This window comes from Amia ocellicauda, chromosome 5 (genome assembly GCF_036373705.1).
Source record: "Amia ocellicauda isolate fAmiCal2 chromosome 5, fAmiCal2.hap1, whole genome shotgun sequence".
NCBI classification, from domain to species: Eukaryota; Metazoa; Chordata; class Actinopteri; order Amiiformes; family Amiidae; genus Amia; species Amia ocellicauda.
Window position 1 is genome coordinate 320905 of NC_089854.1, and position 13741 is coordinate 334645.

General features: G+C 50.6%; 3 protein-coding genes across 4 annotated transcripts; 1 reads left to right on the forward strand and 2 right to left on the reverse strand.

The window, feature by feature from the left end:
* The first annotated feature begins 78 nt into the window (after nt 1–78).
* On the forward strand, nt 79–4961 carry taf8 (TAF8 RNA polymerase II, TATA box binding protein (TBP)-associated factor). Its single transcript, XM_066703029.1, has 9 exons — nt 79–511; nt 1437–1596; nt 1731–1829; nt 2004–2066; nt 2388–2512; nt 3633–3780; nt 3971–4113; nt 4277–4419; nt 4521–4961. Exons 1-8 carry the CDS (start codon nt 464–466, stop codon nt 4415–4417), a joined length of 927 nt encoding a protein of 308 aa, XP_066559126.1. The 5' UTR covers nt 79–463; the 3' UTR covers nt 4418–4419; nt 4521–4961.
* A 1041-nt stretch (nt 4962–6002) lies between these two features.
* On the reverse strand, nt 6003–8897 carry LOC136749091 (ciliary microtubule-associated protein 3). Its single transcript, XM_066703033.1, has 6 exons — nt 7816–8897; nt 7295–7431; nt 7107–7205; nt 6596–6729; nt 6293–6410; nt 6003–6179 (listed from the first exon to the last, which is right to left on the reverse strand). Exons 1-6 carry the CDS (start codon nt 7829–7831, stop codon nt 6111–6113), a joined length of 573 nt encoding a protein of 190 aa, XP_066559130.1. The 5' UTR covers nt 7832–8897; the 3' UTR covers nt 6003–6110.
* Nucleotides 8898–11873: 2976 nt separating this feature from the next.
* ppil1 (peptidylprolyl isomerase (cyclophilin)-like 1) lies at nt 11874–13641 on the reverse strand. Of its 2 annotated transcripts, XM_066703035.1 has the most exons (4): nt 13369–13636; nt 12812–12966; nt 12649–12717; nt 11874–12199 (listed from the first exon to the last, which is right to left on the reverse strand). In XM_066703035.1, the coding sequence occupies exons 1-4, from the start codon at nt 13422–13424 to the stop codon at nt 11979–11981; spliced, it is 501 nt and encodes a 166-aa protein (XP_066559132.1). In that variant the 5' UTR covers nt 13425–13636; the 3' UTR covers nt 11874–11978. The 2 variants fall into 2 exon arrangements, with proteins under 2 accessions (XP_066559132.1, XP_066559133.1); XM_066703036.1 differs by lacking the exon at nt 12649–12717 and having other exon boundaries at nt 13369–13641.
* Between the last annotated feature and the right edge of the window lie 100 nt (nt 13642–13741).

Here is a 13741-nt window from a genome sequence, read left to right on the forward strand (position 1 = left end):
AGCTGTGCAGCAGTGGCTGTGGGTTCAACACACAGGGCCTCCACACTCTGCCCACTGTGGCACGCACACCACTGACACAGACACAGTGACACACTGTCCAAAAACACACAAACACCACACTGACACAGAGATGCACTGCACTGCACTGACACACACACTCACTTAGCATGGCCAACATTAATTAAGTAATTTTAAAAGCAAACTTCTTTAAACATGTAAGTACTAACCCGGTGAGGAACACTTTTGGAACAGAAGCACAACACTTTACTGCACACGCTTTGACTCACTTTACAGAACTAGTTATATATCTGGGTTTTATGGGACCCTAAACATGCGTCATTAATCAATATGAGTTTCTGTATGAATTGGTATTCCGCTTGTATTGGTGGGAGGAGAACACGGACTACATTTCCCAGACCTCCTGGCGGGCGTTACGCACACGCGGGCCACGCAGAACGTGAAGATGGCGGACCCTGCTGTAGTGGGGAGCGGGGCGCTCGTCACAGGATCGGTAAGTATCTGAATTTTAGATCCGTCCGAGTGTGTTTTAAACCCAGAGAGAGGGGAGAGAGGGCCGGGCCGGTGCCAAGTCCTGCCAGCGCTGCGTGCCGGAGGGGCCGCGGGTCTGTCCGTCTGCAGTGGACGTGGCCCGCCGAGGCCCGCCGAGGCCGCTGTTGATAGCATGTCTGTAGTCCCGCCCTCCGAATGCGCTGATTGGTGCAATCGAAGTGGAGCCAGTTCCGGATTCGTCGTTTGACTGAGTTGGCTCTCTTTTGAGCTCCAATAATACAAGAAGTAAACAAACAACACCGCAGTATATTATATATGGAAACATTATAACTCAATCAACAGACATACTTCTGTTTCCAAAACCCTCCACGCCTCTGTATGTCAACCACAGCTCCACTAACCCACCGACCTGGCTCTACAAACACCTCGCCTGCATTGACCTGCACTGCAGTGAACTGTACTGCGCTGTTACTATACTGTACTACACGGCACTAACTGACTGTAGTGTCTGAATTGCAGTAATACACTGTACTGCAATATACTACACATACTGGACTGAACTGTACTCCACTGCACTGATTGATTGGATTGTCCTACACTGCACTGACTGGACTGGACTGTCCTGTGCCACACTGTATCACACTGGACTGAGGCAGCTGTTGGGCCGGGCCTTAAGTCGTGGTCTCCAGAGATTGATGCTGTCCTGCAGCCGTGTCTGGTGTGCCGGAGGAGTCTGTCCGTCTCTGCTCTGTGTTTCTCTCAGTGTTTAGACCTGTGTGTCGCTGGGTGTCGAGCTCTCCCTCCCTCTCTCCGGGGCAGCCCGTTGAGAAGGGCCTCTCTCCTGGGTAGAGATGCGTGGAGTGATTGTTGTAAAGCAGTCGCAGTGGTGGGTGCAGGGCTGATGTTGCCACCCCTCTCACCCTCAGCGCTCCTCCAGTGGGAAGAGCTCGTCCAGCGCGGCGGAGAACTACCAGCTGGCGCGCCGGCGCACCCTGCAGGTGGTGGTGAGTTCGCTGCTCACAGAGTCGGGCTTCGAGGCGTCGGAGAGGGCGGCCGTGGAGTCGCTCACAGAGATGATCCAGAGCTGTACGTGACTGCAGAAACACGCCTGTGTCTGTTTCTCCCCCGTCGTGTGTGTACTGTGTGTATGTGTTGGCTTGCTCCAGATTGGGGTGTTGGAGGTGCAGGGGGTTGACCTCTCTGTGACCCTGTCTCTGCAGACATCTCGGAGGTGGGCCGCTGTGCCAAGGCGTACTGTGAACACACGGCCCGGACACAGCCCACGCTGTCCGATGTTGTCGTCACCCTGGTGGAGATGGGTAAGCAGGGCAGGGGTCGGATGTAAATCTTATTGTCTTTAATGTGAAATACCTGGGGGGTGTTTTGGTATGAGAGGCGCTATATAGAACACATTTCATTGGTTGATTGATTGGAAGCAGGGTGTGTGTGTCCGTGTGTCTCTGTCTGACGTGTCCTTATCCCTCTGCCTGCAGGATTCAATGTGGACACGCTGCCCGTGTACGCCAAGCGCTCGCAAAGGATGGTCATCACTGCACGTGGGTACTGGGGGGTCAGGGGTCAGGGGTCACTTGTCAGCAGATCTGTGGTGTTAACAGTGGCTGGGACTGTTCTGGCTGTGGATTTACCTATTTATTATTATTATTATTATTATTATTATTATTATTATTAATAGTGTTAAATACCTGTTTTAGTAAACGTTATTGACTTGGTGGGGGTACATATTGTTTATTGACTCTGTCCTGGGCCGCCGGCCGGTCCAAAGCTGTACCTATTTAGTAGTTTGATGCAAAGTCTGCTGTCAGGGGGCCGGGCTGGCTCATCCCAGGGGTCCTGATGCTGTGACTCTGTCTCCGCAGCGCCGGTGACCAACCCCCCTGTGGTGCCCAGGGCGCTGACGGCTGGGCAGAAGCGCACGCACCCCCATCACATCCCCAGCCACTTCCCCGACTTCCCCGACCCCCACACCTACATCAAGACACCGGTGAGACACTGGGGGAGGGGCCCAAGAGGGAGAGCAGAGAGGGAGAGCGAGAGGAGGAGAAGCTCTTGTTTTAGGAAGGGAGAGGGAGAGAGAGAGAGAAAAAAAAAATGGAAACTGTCTGCATGTGACGAGCTTCACTCATGTTTGTGAAGCCGATGCCTTCCTTCCCAGAGTGACTCTCAACAGACTTACTGCTGCACAGTGTAGAGGGGTAAGAGAGGGGCCCCAGTGTACAGCAGGGTAGAGGGGTAAGAGGTGACACTTGGGGTCTGGTTTGCATGAGTATTGCCGAGGGCATAAAGGTGGGTTAAGGCTGGGGTGCGTGTGAGGCAGCGTGTGTGTGTGTGCGCGCGTGTGAGGCAGCATGTCAGTGTGCGCGTGTGAGGCAGCGTGTGCGTGCGTGCATGCGTGTGAGTGTGTGAGGCAGTGTGCGTCAGACCTGGGTCAGATACCATGACAAATTTGACATCAAATACTGTTTCAATTTTGTATTTGAAAAGTTGCAAATTGTTTCCTGTTTGACAGTCACTCATTGACTGTATTTAGTATTGATAAGAATTTGCAAAAACATCAATTATGTTTACACTAGTATTTGAGATTCTCCATTTTCAGTCATTTGTATTTGAGTCAATGGGTTGCATTTGAAAATATAGCCTTATTTGTACATCACAACATAATGTAGCTCAACATTAACAGACACAATGTGAGATTCCTAACACCGTCCCAACAAGGAGAGCGGGAGAAAAATATAGGATTAGTCGCTTGCAAGAACTCCTCTCGCCAATGAGGAGAGGAGACGAGACAAAGAAAAGAAAACGGGTGTGTTGTTCGAACTGAAAACAGTCAGTGCTGATCATCATACTGTTAAAGCTGAACACGACAGAGGAGGTAGAAACTCTGCAACTCAACGCTTACTTTCAGTCAGGGTCTGGATGTGTTGGTGATTGTAGACCATCTTTGTTGTGCTGAGTTTGTTGTACAAATGAGATTGTGAAAACAGAAATACACACAGAGCTCACACACGCCACAATCTGTGTCTGTGTGTGAGCTCTGTGCCGCATGATGTGCCGTGTGTGTGAGCACTGTGCCGTGTGTGTGAGCGCTGTGCCGTGCCCTGCAGACGTTCCGGGAGCCGGTGTCGGAGTACCAGGTGGTGCGTGAGAAAGCGGCGACGCAGCGGCGGGATGTGGAGCGCGCTCTGACACGCTTCATGGCCAAGACCGGAGAGACACAGAGCCTGTTCAAGGATGACATCACCGCCTTCCCCCGTGAGAGCCCCCCACTCTCTTCTCTTCCACACAGCAGCTACCTCTCTCTTCCCCCACTCCCTCCCTCTGTGTCTCTCTCTCTCTCTCTCTCTCTCTCTCTCCATCACTTGCTGTGCAGTGCAAGAACCCTTGGTCTCCCTCCCCCTTCTCTGTGTGCAGTAGAGTGCAGTAACCCCTTCTCTGTGTGCAGTGATCGCAGCGAGGCCCAGCTCCATCCCCTACCTGAGCGCCCTGCTGCCGTCAGAGCTGGAGCTGCAGCAGCTGGAGGAGACGGACTCCTCGGAGCAGGACGACCAGACCGACACCGAGAACACGCCTGGGGGCATTGGCAACGTGAGAACCCCGCCCCCATGGCCCCTCACTCTCCACACACCTCAGTGTTACAGGGAAAAGCGATACTGCCCGGCCGGGCCCTGCCCTGTGTCTGGAACAATCGATCACACAATGCTCCCCAGCACTGTTCTTGTCTCCCGCTCACTCGTGTCTCTCGCCGCAGGACGAGCCAGGTGCCGACAAGGAGAACGCCATGCTGCCACAGGGGGGCACCCTGCCGCAGGGCAAGGCCAGTGAGGAGAACCTCATCGACAACCCATACCTGCGGCCTGTCAAGAAGCCCAAAGTGCGCAGGAAGAAATGATGGTGAGAGAGAGATAGAGAGAGTGTGTTTGTTTGCGGTTGTTGTTGTGCCAGTTAGTGTGATTTTTGTGTCTTTGTTTTGTCTGTGTTGCTGTGGTCTCCAGGCGTGCGGCCGTGCCGTGATGCCCCTCGTCTTCAGACCAGCAGGGTCTCCTCCCCGCTCGTCTCCTGGGAGGGGCACCGGGGCCCGGTGATCTCCCCCCGCACAGCCCCGTCCTCTCCCTGGAGGAGACCACCGCTCCCAGTGACTGGCTCCGACTCCTGCTCTGCACTGGTTTCCTGCCTGAGTCGCTGGGTGAATCCTGTGACATCACCTGTGACGGGCCGCTGCGCTCCAAGGCGCCGGGCAGTTTGTGTCTCTGGCCAAAAGTGAAAGTATGTTTTTTTTTTTTTTTTTTTTTAATCCATCCCTTGAAATATGTGTAAATGTATATAAATATATATTTCTGGTTGACTTTTGTTTATTCCTGATTGAAAATATGTCATATTTTTTGTAAATTAGATAAGAAAAGAAAGAAGCAACATTAAAATTTGTACAAATGCAAGACTTAACTCTTATTTCAAACACAGTGAATGAGCCACACACGCACATACACACAGTGTGACACACGCACACAGTCTGATACACACGCGCACACAGTGTGACGCACACACATGCACATACACACAGTGTGACACACGCACACACATGCACATACACAGTGACACGCACACACGCACAGTATGACACGCACACAGTCTGATACACACACACACGCACAGTATGACACGCACACAGTCTGATACACACACACAGTGTGATGCACACACTGACAGGCACGCGCAAACATACTCACAGTGTGACACGCACACAGTCTGATGCACGCGCACACACACGCACAGTATGACACGCACACAGTCTGATACACACACACACGCACAGTATGACACGCACACAGTCTGATACACACACACAGTGTGATGCACACACTGACAGGCACGCGCACACACACGCACAGTATGACACGCACACAGTCTGATGCACGCGCACACACACGCACAGTATGACACGCACACAGTCTGATACACACACACACGCACAGTATGACACGCACACAGTCTGATACACACACACAGTGTGATGCACACACTGACAGGCACGCGCACACACATACTCACAGTGTGACGCGCACACACATGCACATACACACAGTGTGACGCACACAGTCTGAAACACGCACACTGACGCACACGCACACACATGCACAGTGTGACACGTACACAGTCTGAAATACACGTACAGTGTGACAGTGATATGCATATGCACACACACAGTGTGACACATACTCAGTGACACGCAAACAGACTGATATACATGCACACTCACAGTGTGACGCACGCACACACAGTGTGACATACACAGTGTGACACACAGTCTGATACACACACACAGTGACACGTACACAGTCTAATATACACACAGTGTGACACGTACACAATCTGATATACACACACACAGTGTGACATGCACAAACTCGCATGTTCCCTCTCAATCTAAAACAGAGATGAAAACTAGGTGTGAAAAAGCTTTCCAAGTCATCTTATTTAAAGTAAGTTGTTTTTTTATTTCTATTACAATAACATACTAGTGTGTTTATAATTACAGCTATGGATTATATCAGCTGTTGTGGGTGTGTGCAGGGCGTGCGGGGGCCTCAGGTGTAGAACAGGCTGAAGTAGGCAACCCGGTTCTTGTGTTTGCGGAACTCCTTGTCACAAAAGAGCTGAGAGAGAGGGAGAGAAATAATGCAGGAATTTAAAACACACTTGGGAGAGCTTTGCCTATGCTGAGGACTCCAGTGTTTTTGTGGGCAGGCAATGCATCGGACACCCATACCTCCGCCCTCAGGGTCCTCCTCTCCAGAAGGGGCACCTGGCTCCAGTCCGGAGCGCCGAACCTCATCGGCCAGGAGACCTTGCTGTTTCGGGGCGTGTCGTGGCTGTATGTCCCCGGCCTGAATACACACATGCAGACAGACACGCACACGGAGGGAGAGCTGGTATAAGTGACGGGTCTTCATGGTCTCAGTCTGGAAAGTTTCTAACTGACTGCAGTCCTCACTGGAGTGCAATGCACCGTGGGGTCAGACTACAGCGTGACATCCTATACAGGCGCAGTGCTGCATTGCCGCTCTCGTACCCGGGATTAGGGTTCCCCTCGGCGCGTCGGCGCAGGAACCTTGGGGAGCTGGAGGAGAAGGGTGTGGCTCCGGCCTGCTGGGGGCGCGGGCGGGTCCAGTCCTGCTGGTACTGCTGGGGCGATGGGGTGACGGTCTGCAGCACAGAGATGAGGTCATCACCAAGATACGCAAGAGGACAGAGACCACACACTCGCTTACACAATGACTCGCTGACACTCACACAGACTCACTTACACAATGACTCACTGACACTCACTCACTCACTTACACAATGACTCACTGACAGACACACGTACTCACTCACAGACTTGCTAACAGACAGACACACACACACACACACACACACACACACACACACACACACACATACTCACACACAGACACAGACTCACTTACACAATGACTCGCTGACACTCACTCACTCACTCACACACAGACTCACAGACGGGTGTGGGGTGTGTATGTGTGTGTCTGATTGCTGTGCCGGCCGTGGGGGGCCCAGGGACGTACCTGTGCAGTGGGCAGGAAGCGGGGAGCGGTCCGAGCCGCCAGAGTGTATCCCCGCCGGCTCTCTGGTTTCTTCTCCAGCTCATACACGACGGTGCCCACCTGCAGCGGGGAGAGACGGAGTGAGGGACACGGACAGCGTCGCTGCAGTGTTGTTAGTACCCCTCCGCCCCGCCGGGCCTGGCACTCACGGTGTGGTTCTTGTAGCAGCCGGGGCCGCGGTGAGGGGCCCCCAGCACAGGCGCCAGCGTGTTACCCAGCCGGTCGGGGGCGCAGTGAGACGGGAACAGCCGGCGCTCCTGAGAGCTCCCGAAGCACACACTCCTCCCTGCAGAGATCAGAAACACAGAGGTGAGCACTGATCCGACTCGCCGTGGCCCTGCTCTTGTGCACCTGCGGTGTGGAGGTCGCTGTGCTGTGCTCCTGTGTCAGTGTGCGCTGAGTCCATGTTGCTACTCTGTGTCAATGTCTACAATGTTGTCTGATGGTGAGTTGTCTTAGATAAAGCTTCAGGTAGTTACATAAGTACATCACATTAGTATGATTAGTAATCCGATGATGATTAGACACCATACAAGATGACATTATACACAAGATTTCAGCACAGAAACAAAGCTCTACATGCACGTACACACACACACACACACACACACACACACACACACACACAGCAGGCCGCGCTTTGCTCTCTGAGCGAAACCGAGCCGCTCACCGCCGCCGCGCGCCATGTCGTCACAATGCGCACTGTTGCTCTGGTCGCCATGGAGCCCGCGTCGTACCTGGCCCCGCCCATACAGGCCCCGCCCACATAGGCCCCTGTCATTCCTTATGCTGGTTCCGGGGTGCACGCCTGGCCCGCCGCCCTGCGCAGCCGCACACCAGCGCCGCGGACAGGGCAGGTGCGGACCGGCAGTGAGGTGAGGGATTGGGACGCTCAGCAGTGCTGTCAGTATCGGTTAATAACTGCTCATTTGAAATCTATTTCTGAAGTGAAACTGAACGGGTTCATTAATAATGCTAAAGTAATTTGCAATTGTACATTTAACAGTGTTGTGAATGCCCACATTATATTCCGAGGTTTAGCTGTTGATATCGATGGTTCTGTATTTCTGAAGTGAAGCTGAAAACTGCATCCTTACTCACATTAAAGACCCGACTGCCTGCCAGCGGCGCGGGTTGTGTGCTGCGAGTCTGAAAGCAGGGCAGTGTGGGACCCCAGTGCACTTTCATCCCAATAATGAAACTGGGTTTTCCTTTTTAACTGTTTTTAGTCCTGAGTTTTGCAACCTCAACATTACAAATACACAGTACAGGTTGATCCGTGTTTTACATGATGAAAACGAGTGTCGTATTATTACAAACTTTCTGAAATCATTTAGAATGTATTGAAGGCTGTACTGGAATTATTATTGATTATTATTGTAGATATATGATTTACACCTCTGGAAACTAGGTATTCAACATCGTATGGAAAATGTAACCTATTTGCTGACAGTGTGTTTTAATTACACATTTCAGTGTGCTAACCAAAGCTAATGACAAATTCTAAGATGTTTTTCTCTTTTTTAATGTAAGTTTTCTTTGTTCTTGAAATCCCCTTGTCTAAGGGAAAAGACTCGAGTGTATATCAATAAGCATTCATTAATTTAGTATACGTTCAGTTTACCCAAATATTTATTTGCAATGTAATACTAAAGTGACATATAGTCTCTGCCCCACCATGTGTAATATATTAGGGATGGAACTGGCTTTGTTGCAAAAAATAAATAAATAAAAAGATTTTAAATAATTTAATGTAATATTTAATTATGAATAGTTCAGTTGGCAGAATATTTTGAGAGTCTTCAGCCAGTTGGTTTGTTGTATTTGGCATTAACTACATTAGTACCATCCACTGTAGTAACTAGGTAGTGAGTGTGTTCAATTGACCTGTTTATGTTGTTGTTGTTGTTGTTGCTGTTGTTGCTTAGATTTAAATATCCGTACTCTTAAAACTTCAGAAGCGCTCCTAAAGAAGGTCCAGTGAATAAACAGCCTCCTTTACATGTGCATTGTTTTATTTTGGTTTTCCCCGAACACTTTTAGACAAATAGCATACATCTTGTATCAATATAATACATTCCCGATCTGATATACCGTGTTCAGATTTACTGGAAATATCATTTAACTCATAATATGCATTGCACGTTAATTATGTGTTCAGTAAATATGCATTTCTACCTGTAGCAGGCGATTAAAAGTGATTCACTTGATGAGCATGAGCAAAACAAACACGAAGGGAGATTGTAGGATAAGATGGTCTGCGTAGTTCCACCGAATTCGGGGCAACTTCATCAAATTAGCACCAAAATGAGTCTGGGCCCTATGAGTCTCTGGTGTAGAAGAATATATCTGGTTACGGTGCGATAGTGTGGTTTCATTTTTGTCTGTTGTGAATGATCCTATATTAAATAATGCGGTCCCATCCATAAAACAGTTAAATTACACTATGGGAAGATTAGAACTAGATGAAGTAACGCATGAGAAAGACCTAGGAGTCTACGTGGACTCCTCACTTTCTCCATCCAAACAATGTGGGGAAGCAATAAAAAAGGCAAACGCAATGCTGGGGTATATTGTCAAAAGTGTAGAAGGGCAGTGATGTTCAGACTGTACAATGCACTAGTTAGAGCTCATCTGGATACTGTGGACAGTTCTGGGCTCCACACTTCAAGAAAGATATCGCTGCTCTAGAGGCAGTTCAGAGGAGAGCAACCAGACTTATTCCAGGTCTGAAGGGAATGTCCTACTGAGAGACTGAGGAACTGAACCTTTTCACCCTGGAACAGAGGAGACTACGTGGGGACTTGATTCAAGTCTTCAAAATCATGAAAGGCATCAACCACATCAAACCAGAGGAGCTTTTCCAGATCAGCAGGGACACACGCACCCGGGACACAAATGGAAATTGGGCTTCAAGGCATTCAAGACACAGAGAGGCGTCACAATCTGAACAAACTCCCCAGCGATGTGGCTGAAGAGACAATTTGGGAACATTCAAAAACAGACTGGATAGGATCCTTGATCACTTAGATATTAATGGACACCAAACGAGCACGATGGGGCGGATGGGCTCCTCTTGACTGGACACTTTCTTATGTTGTTATGTTCCTAAATAATTACAAATTAACTCAAAAGCTGGAATGAAGACTGAATCCAACCCTAAACCACATTCTGTATGTGGATATACACATCATATGCCAAGAAAAGAACACATAATGTAACCACTTTCATCACTCACTTCTTGATCCTCTGCAATCCGCCTTCCACACAGCTCACTCTACTGAGACGGCTCTCCTGGCTGTCACTGACTCCCTCAGCTGTGCTCGAGCGTCCTCCCTCTCCTCAGTCCTCATCCTCCTTGATCTCTCCGCTGCATTTGACACCGTTGATCACTCCATCCTCCTCTCCTGCCTCGCTGACCTTGGAATCTCTGGGACTGCTCTCACCTGGTACTCCTCCTACCTCAGCGACCGGACCTATCAAGTGACATGGCGAGGCTCCTCATCCACCCCCAACCTCTCCTCACAGGCGTTCCCCAAGGCTCCGTCCTGGGCACGCTCCTGTTCTCTCTTTACACTCTCTCTTTCGCTCCCTGGGCCCCCTCATCGTATCCCATGGTTTCTTCTACCACTTCTATGCTGATGATGCCCAGATCTTCCTGTCTTTTCCCTCTTCTGACCCTCTCATCCCCACTCGCATCTCTTCCTGTTTCTCTGCTATCTCCACCTGGATGCACTCGCACTCTCCTTCTTCTGCTAAAAATCTAGGAGTCACCCTCGATCCTGCGCTCTCCTACACCCAGCACATCACCACGCTGACACGCACCTGTAGATTCTTCCTGAGCAACATACGCCGGATCCGTCCCTTCCTCACCGACTACTCGACTCAGCTGCTCGTCCAGTCCCTGATCCTCTCCCGCCTGGATACTGCAACTCCCTCCTGGCCGGCCTGCCTGCATCCACTACCCGCCGCTCCGGCTCATCCAGAACTCTGCGGCTCGTCTGGTGTCTCTCTGCCCGATTCACACACGCTACTCCACTGCTCCGCTCCCTCCACTGGCTCCCGATAGCGGCACGCATTCAGTTCAAGACATTGACCGTCACCTACTGCTGTCTGGACCACACTGCACAAAGCTACCTTCAGTCACTCGTCTCTCCATACATCCCCTCCAGACCACTGCGCTCCTCCAGTGCCAGAAGACTAACTCTGCCTCCTCTCCACTCCCCTTCCTCCAGAGCCGCTCCTTCTCATCCCTGACCCCTAAGTGGTGGAACGACCTGCCCACCGAAGTCAAAACAGCGAGTCCTTGACCTCATTCCGGCGCTAACTCAAGACGCATCTCTTCCGACAGCACTTGTAATTTAGTCCTTTACTCTCCTTTATGATAGCAATTATACACCATTTTGTATTGTTTATTTTGATTTCTTCTATGCTCCCTCTCCCTTGGCCCTTGACTGCGACTTCACATTTTGTCTGCACATATCAGGTTTTACAATCTAGGATATAAGACCTCATATTGTTTACTGTACATCTCGTATACACTTGTGTAAATTAGAATTAGTAACATGTATTATGCCTTGTACTGCACTGTATTATTGCACTTTGTATTGCTCCTGTGTTTTGTAAATCACCCTGGACAAGGACGTCTGCTAAGAAATAAATAATAATAATCATAATCATAATTGGTGATCAATGATCACATGAGAGACTAAAGAGAAAGATTAAAAATTCTGTAAAAAGACTTTATTCAGGTAGAGGTCGTGGGTCTGAGTTCAGCCGGGGTGTTCACTGTACAAACGATATAAAATGAAGACAAGAGGTTGAGGGTCCGGGTCAGCAGGGCAGGGAGGTCCGGAGGATCTTGACGTCGTCGGCGGGCCGGTCCTGGGTGTTGGTCTCCACCATGCCTATGCGGTTGACCACGGACAGGCCCTGGCTCACGCGCCCGAAGATGGTGTGCTTGCCATCTAGCCACTGCGTGGGCCCCAGCGTCAGGAAGAACTGGCTGCCATTGGTGTCGGGGCCGGCGTTGGCCATCGCCAGGATACCAGCGCCTGAGGACACAGATACACAGGTTCGTACCAGCTGACCCCCTGCCGCGTCCCCGAGAGGTACCGACAACACTGTGCTGCGGTCACGAGCACAGCAGCCACCAGTGCAAATGTAAAATAATAAAAACAAATCTTCAGTACAGGTATCTATTAAAAATAAACATTGCATTAATGAACAGAATACAAAGGACAAGCAAAAGAAATGAAATATAAATAATGATTAAATGCAGCCTGTGTCTTAATGATAGCATAGGGAGCGAGTCATCATACCACAGACCTCGGGTAAAACAGTGTTCTGGTATCAGGAACCATCCTCTCTGTATTGTGAGAAGTATCCACTCTACGCACAACTCGCTGCGTGACAAAGGCACTGCAGACACGGCAGCACTGAACACGGCTCACGCAGACTGGAACACCACTGCAGTAGCAATACAATGAAACAGTACCGGTACCTGTGAACTTGAGTTCTGGATGCAGCTCGTCTTCAAACTGTCTGCCATATATAGAGGCTCCCCCCCGTCCTGCAACAACATCCCACAGCCATCAGCACAGACCTCACCCCACCCCGGCACATTTGGTGTGTGGGTGTGTGTGTGCGTGTGCGTTCAGGCTCACCGGTGCCAGTCGGGTCGCCCCCCTGGACCATGAAGTCCTTGATGATGCGGTGGAACTTGGTGCCATTGTAGTAGCCCCTCCTGGACAGCTCAGCGAAGTTCTTGCAGGTTTTGGGGGCGTGTTTCCAGTACAGCTCCAGCACGATGGTGCCCATCCTGAAGCACAGCACACACTTCACTATACACTGCTCACTATTACACACTGCTCATAGCACGCACACACTCATCACCTCAGTCATCTGATTAACATGTTTATGGCTGTGTGAACAGATAAAAACTACCACCCTAATTTTGTAGTCCGGAACTATATTATGAGCTATTATTATAATTATTAATACATTTGTTTACGTATATTGTTAGAAAAGGCGTTATGTTAACAAGTAAAACAAAACATGAATCTACATGAGGCAACGGAAAAAAGGCAGCATGTCTAGATATAACACAGGACGTAAGACAAGACGTCGGCCGCTCAAGGATTCTGCACTACGAGTCACCACTGTTGGCCGCGCCGGAGCTCCAGCAGACACGCAGCCGGGCCGGCTCTGCGGCGGCACTCACGTCGTGTCCAGAGAGACGGTGGCGGGCTGCCATGAGTCCGGCGGGATCCCGGCCATGTTGCTCGGAGATCACTGGAGCAGCATGAACAGCGCAGAGGCGCGGACCCCGGCACTTCCTGCGCTGCGGTACGGCAATGACCCTCTTCCCGTCTGACGCAAGTCGAGCACAGCGCACAGGTACCGGGCCGGCCAGGCAGAGCTCTGAGCGCCGTATTAAACACGGCAATGTGACAATGACTGTAAAACCCGCAGACATGTGTCTGCTTCGCGCCGGCGCTGTTGTCTGCCGCAGCCGTGAGCTCGTTTCCGCTCCAGCGTGCCGGGTGTTCCTGCTTAATCAGTCCGGGCGGCACGGAACTCCGCGCAGCCAATCA

What these genes read in the sequence shown, in the direction of transcription:
- taf8 (XM_066703029.1), top strand. Translation starts at nt 464, where the DNA reads ATGGCGGACCCTGCTGTAGTGGGGAGCGGGGCGCTCGTCACAGGATCG. An exon ending in AAGGATGGTCATCACTGCAC is followed by an intron (nt 2,067 to 2,387) that starts GTGGGTACTGGG and finishes CTGTCTCCGCAG; the next exon opens with CGCCGGTGACCAACCCCCCT. An exon ending in ACACCTACATCAAGACACCG is followed by an intron (nt 2,513 to 3,632) that starts GTGAGACACTGG and finishes CGTGCCCTGCAG; the next exon opens with ACGTTCCGGGAGCCGGTGTC.
- LOC136749091 (XM_066703033.1), bottom strand. An exon ending in GCTGCTACAAGAACCACACC is followed by an intron (nt 7,206 to 7,294) that starts GTGAGTGCCAGG and finishes TCCCCGCTGCAG; the next exon opens with GTGGGCACCGTCGTGTATGA. An exon ending in GCTTCCTGCCCACTGCACAG is followed by an intron (nt 6,730 to 7,106) that starts GTACGTCCCTGG and finishes TCTGTGCTGCAG; the next exon opens with ACCGTCACCCCATCGCCCCA.
- ppil1 (XM_066703035.1), bottom strand. Translation starts at nt 13,424, where the DNA reads ATGGCCGGGATCCCGCCGGACTCATGGCAGCCCGCCACCGTCTCTCTG. An exon ending in ACCGTCTCTCTGGACACGAC is followed by an intron (nt 12,967 to 13,368) that starts GTGAGTGCCGCC and finishes GCTGTGCTTCAG; the next exon opens with GATGGGCACCATCGTGCTGG. An exon ending in GGGCGACCCGACTGGCACCG is followed by an intron (nt 12,718 to 12,811) that starts GTGAGCCTGAAC and finishes ATGTTGTTGCAG; the next exon opens with GACGGGGGGGAGCCTCTATA.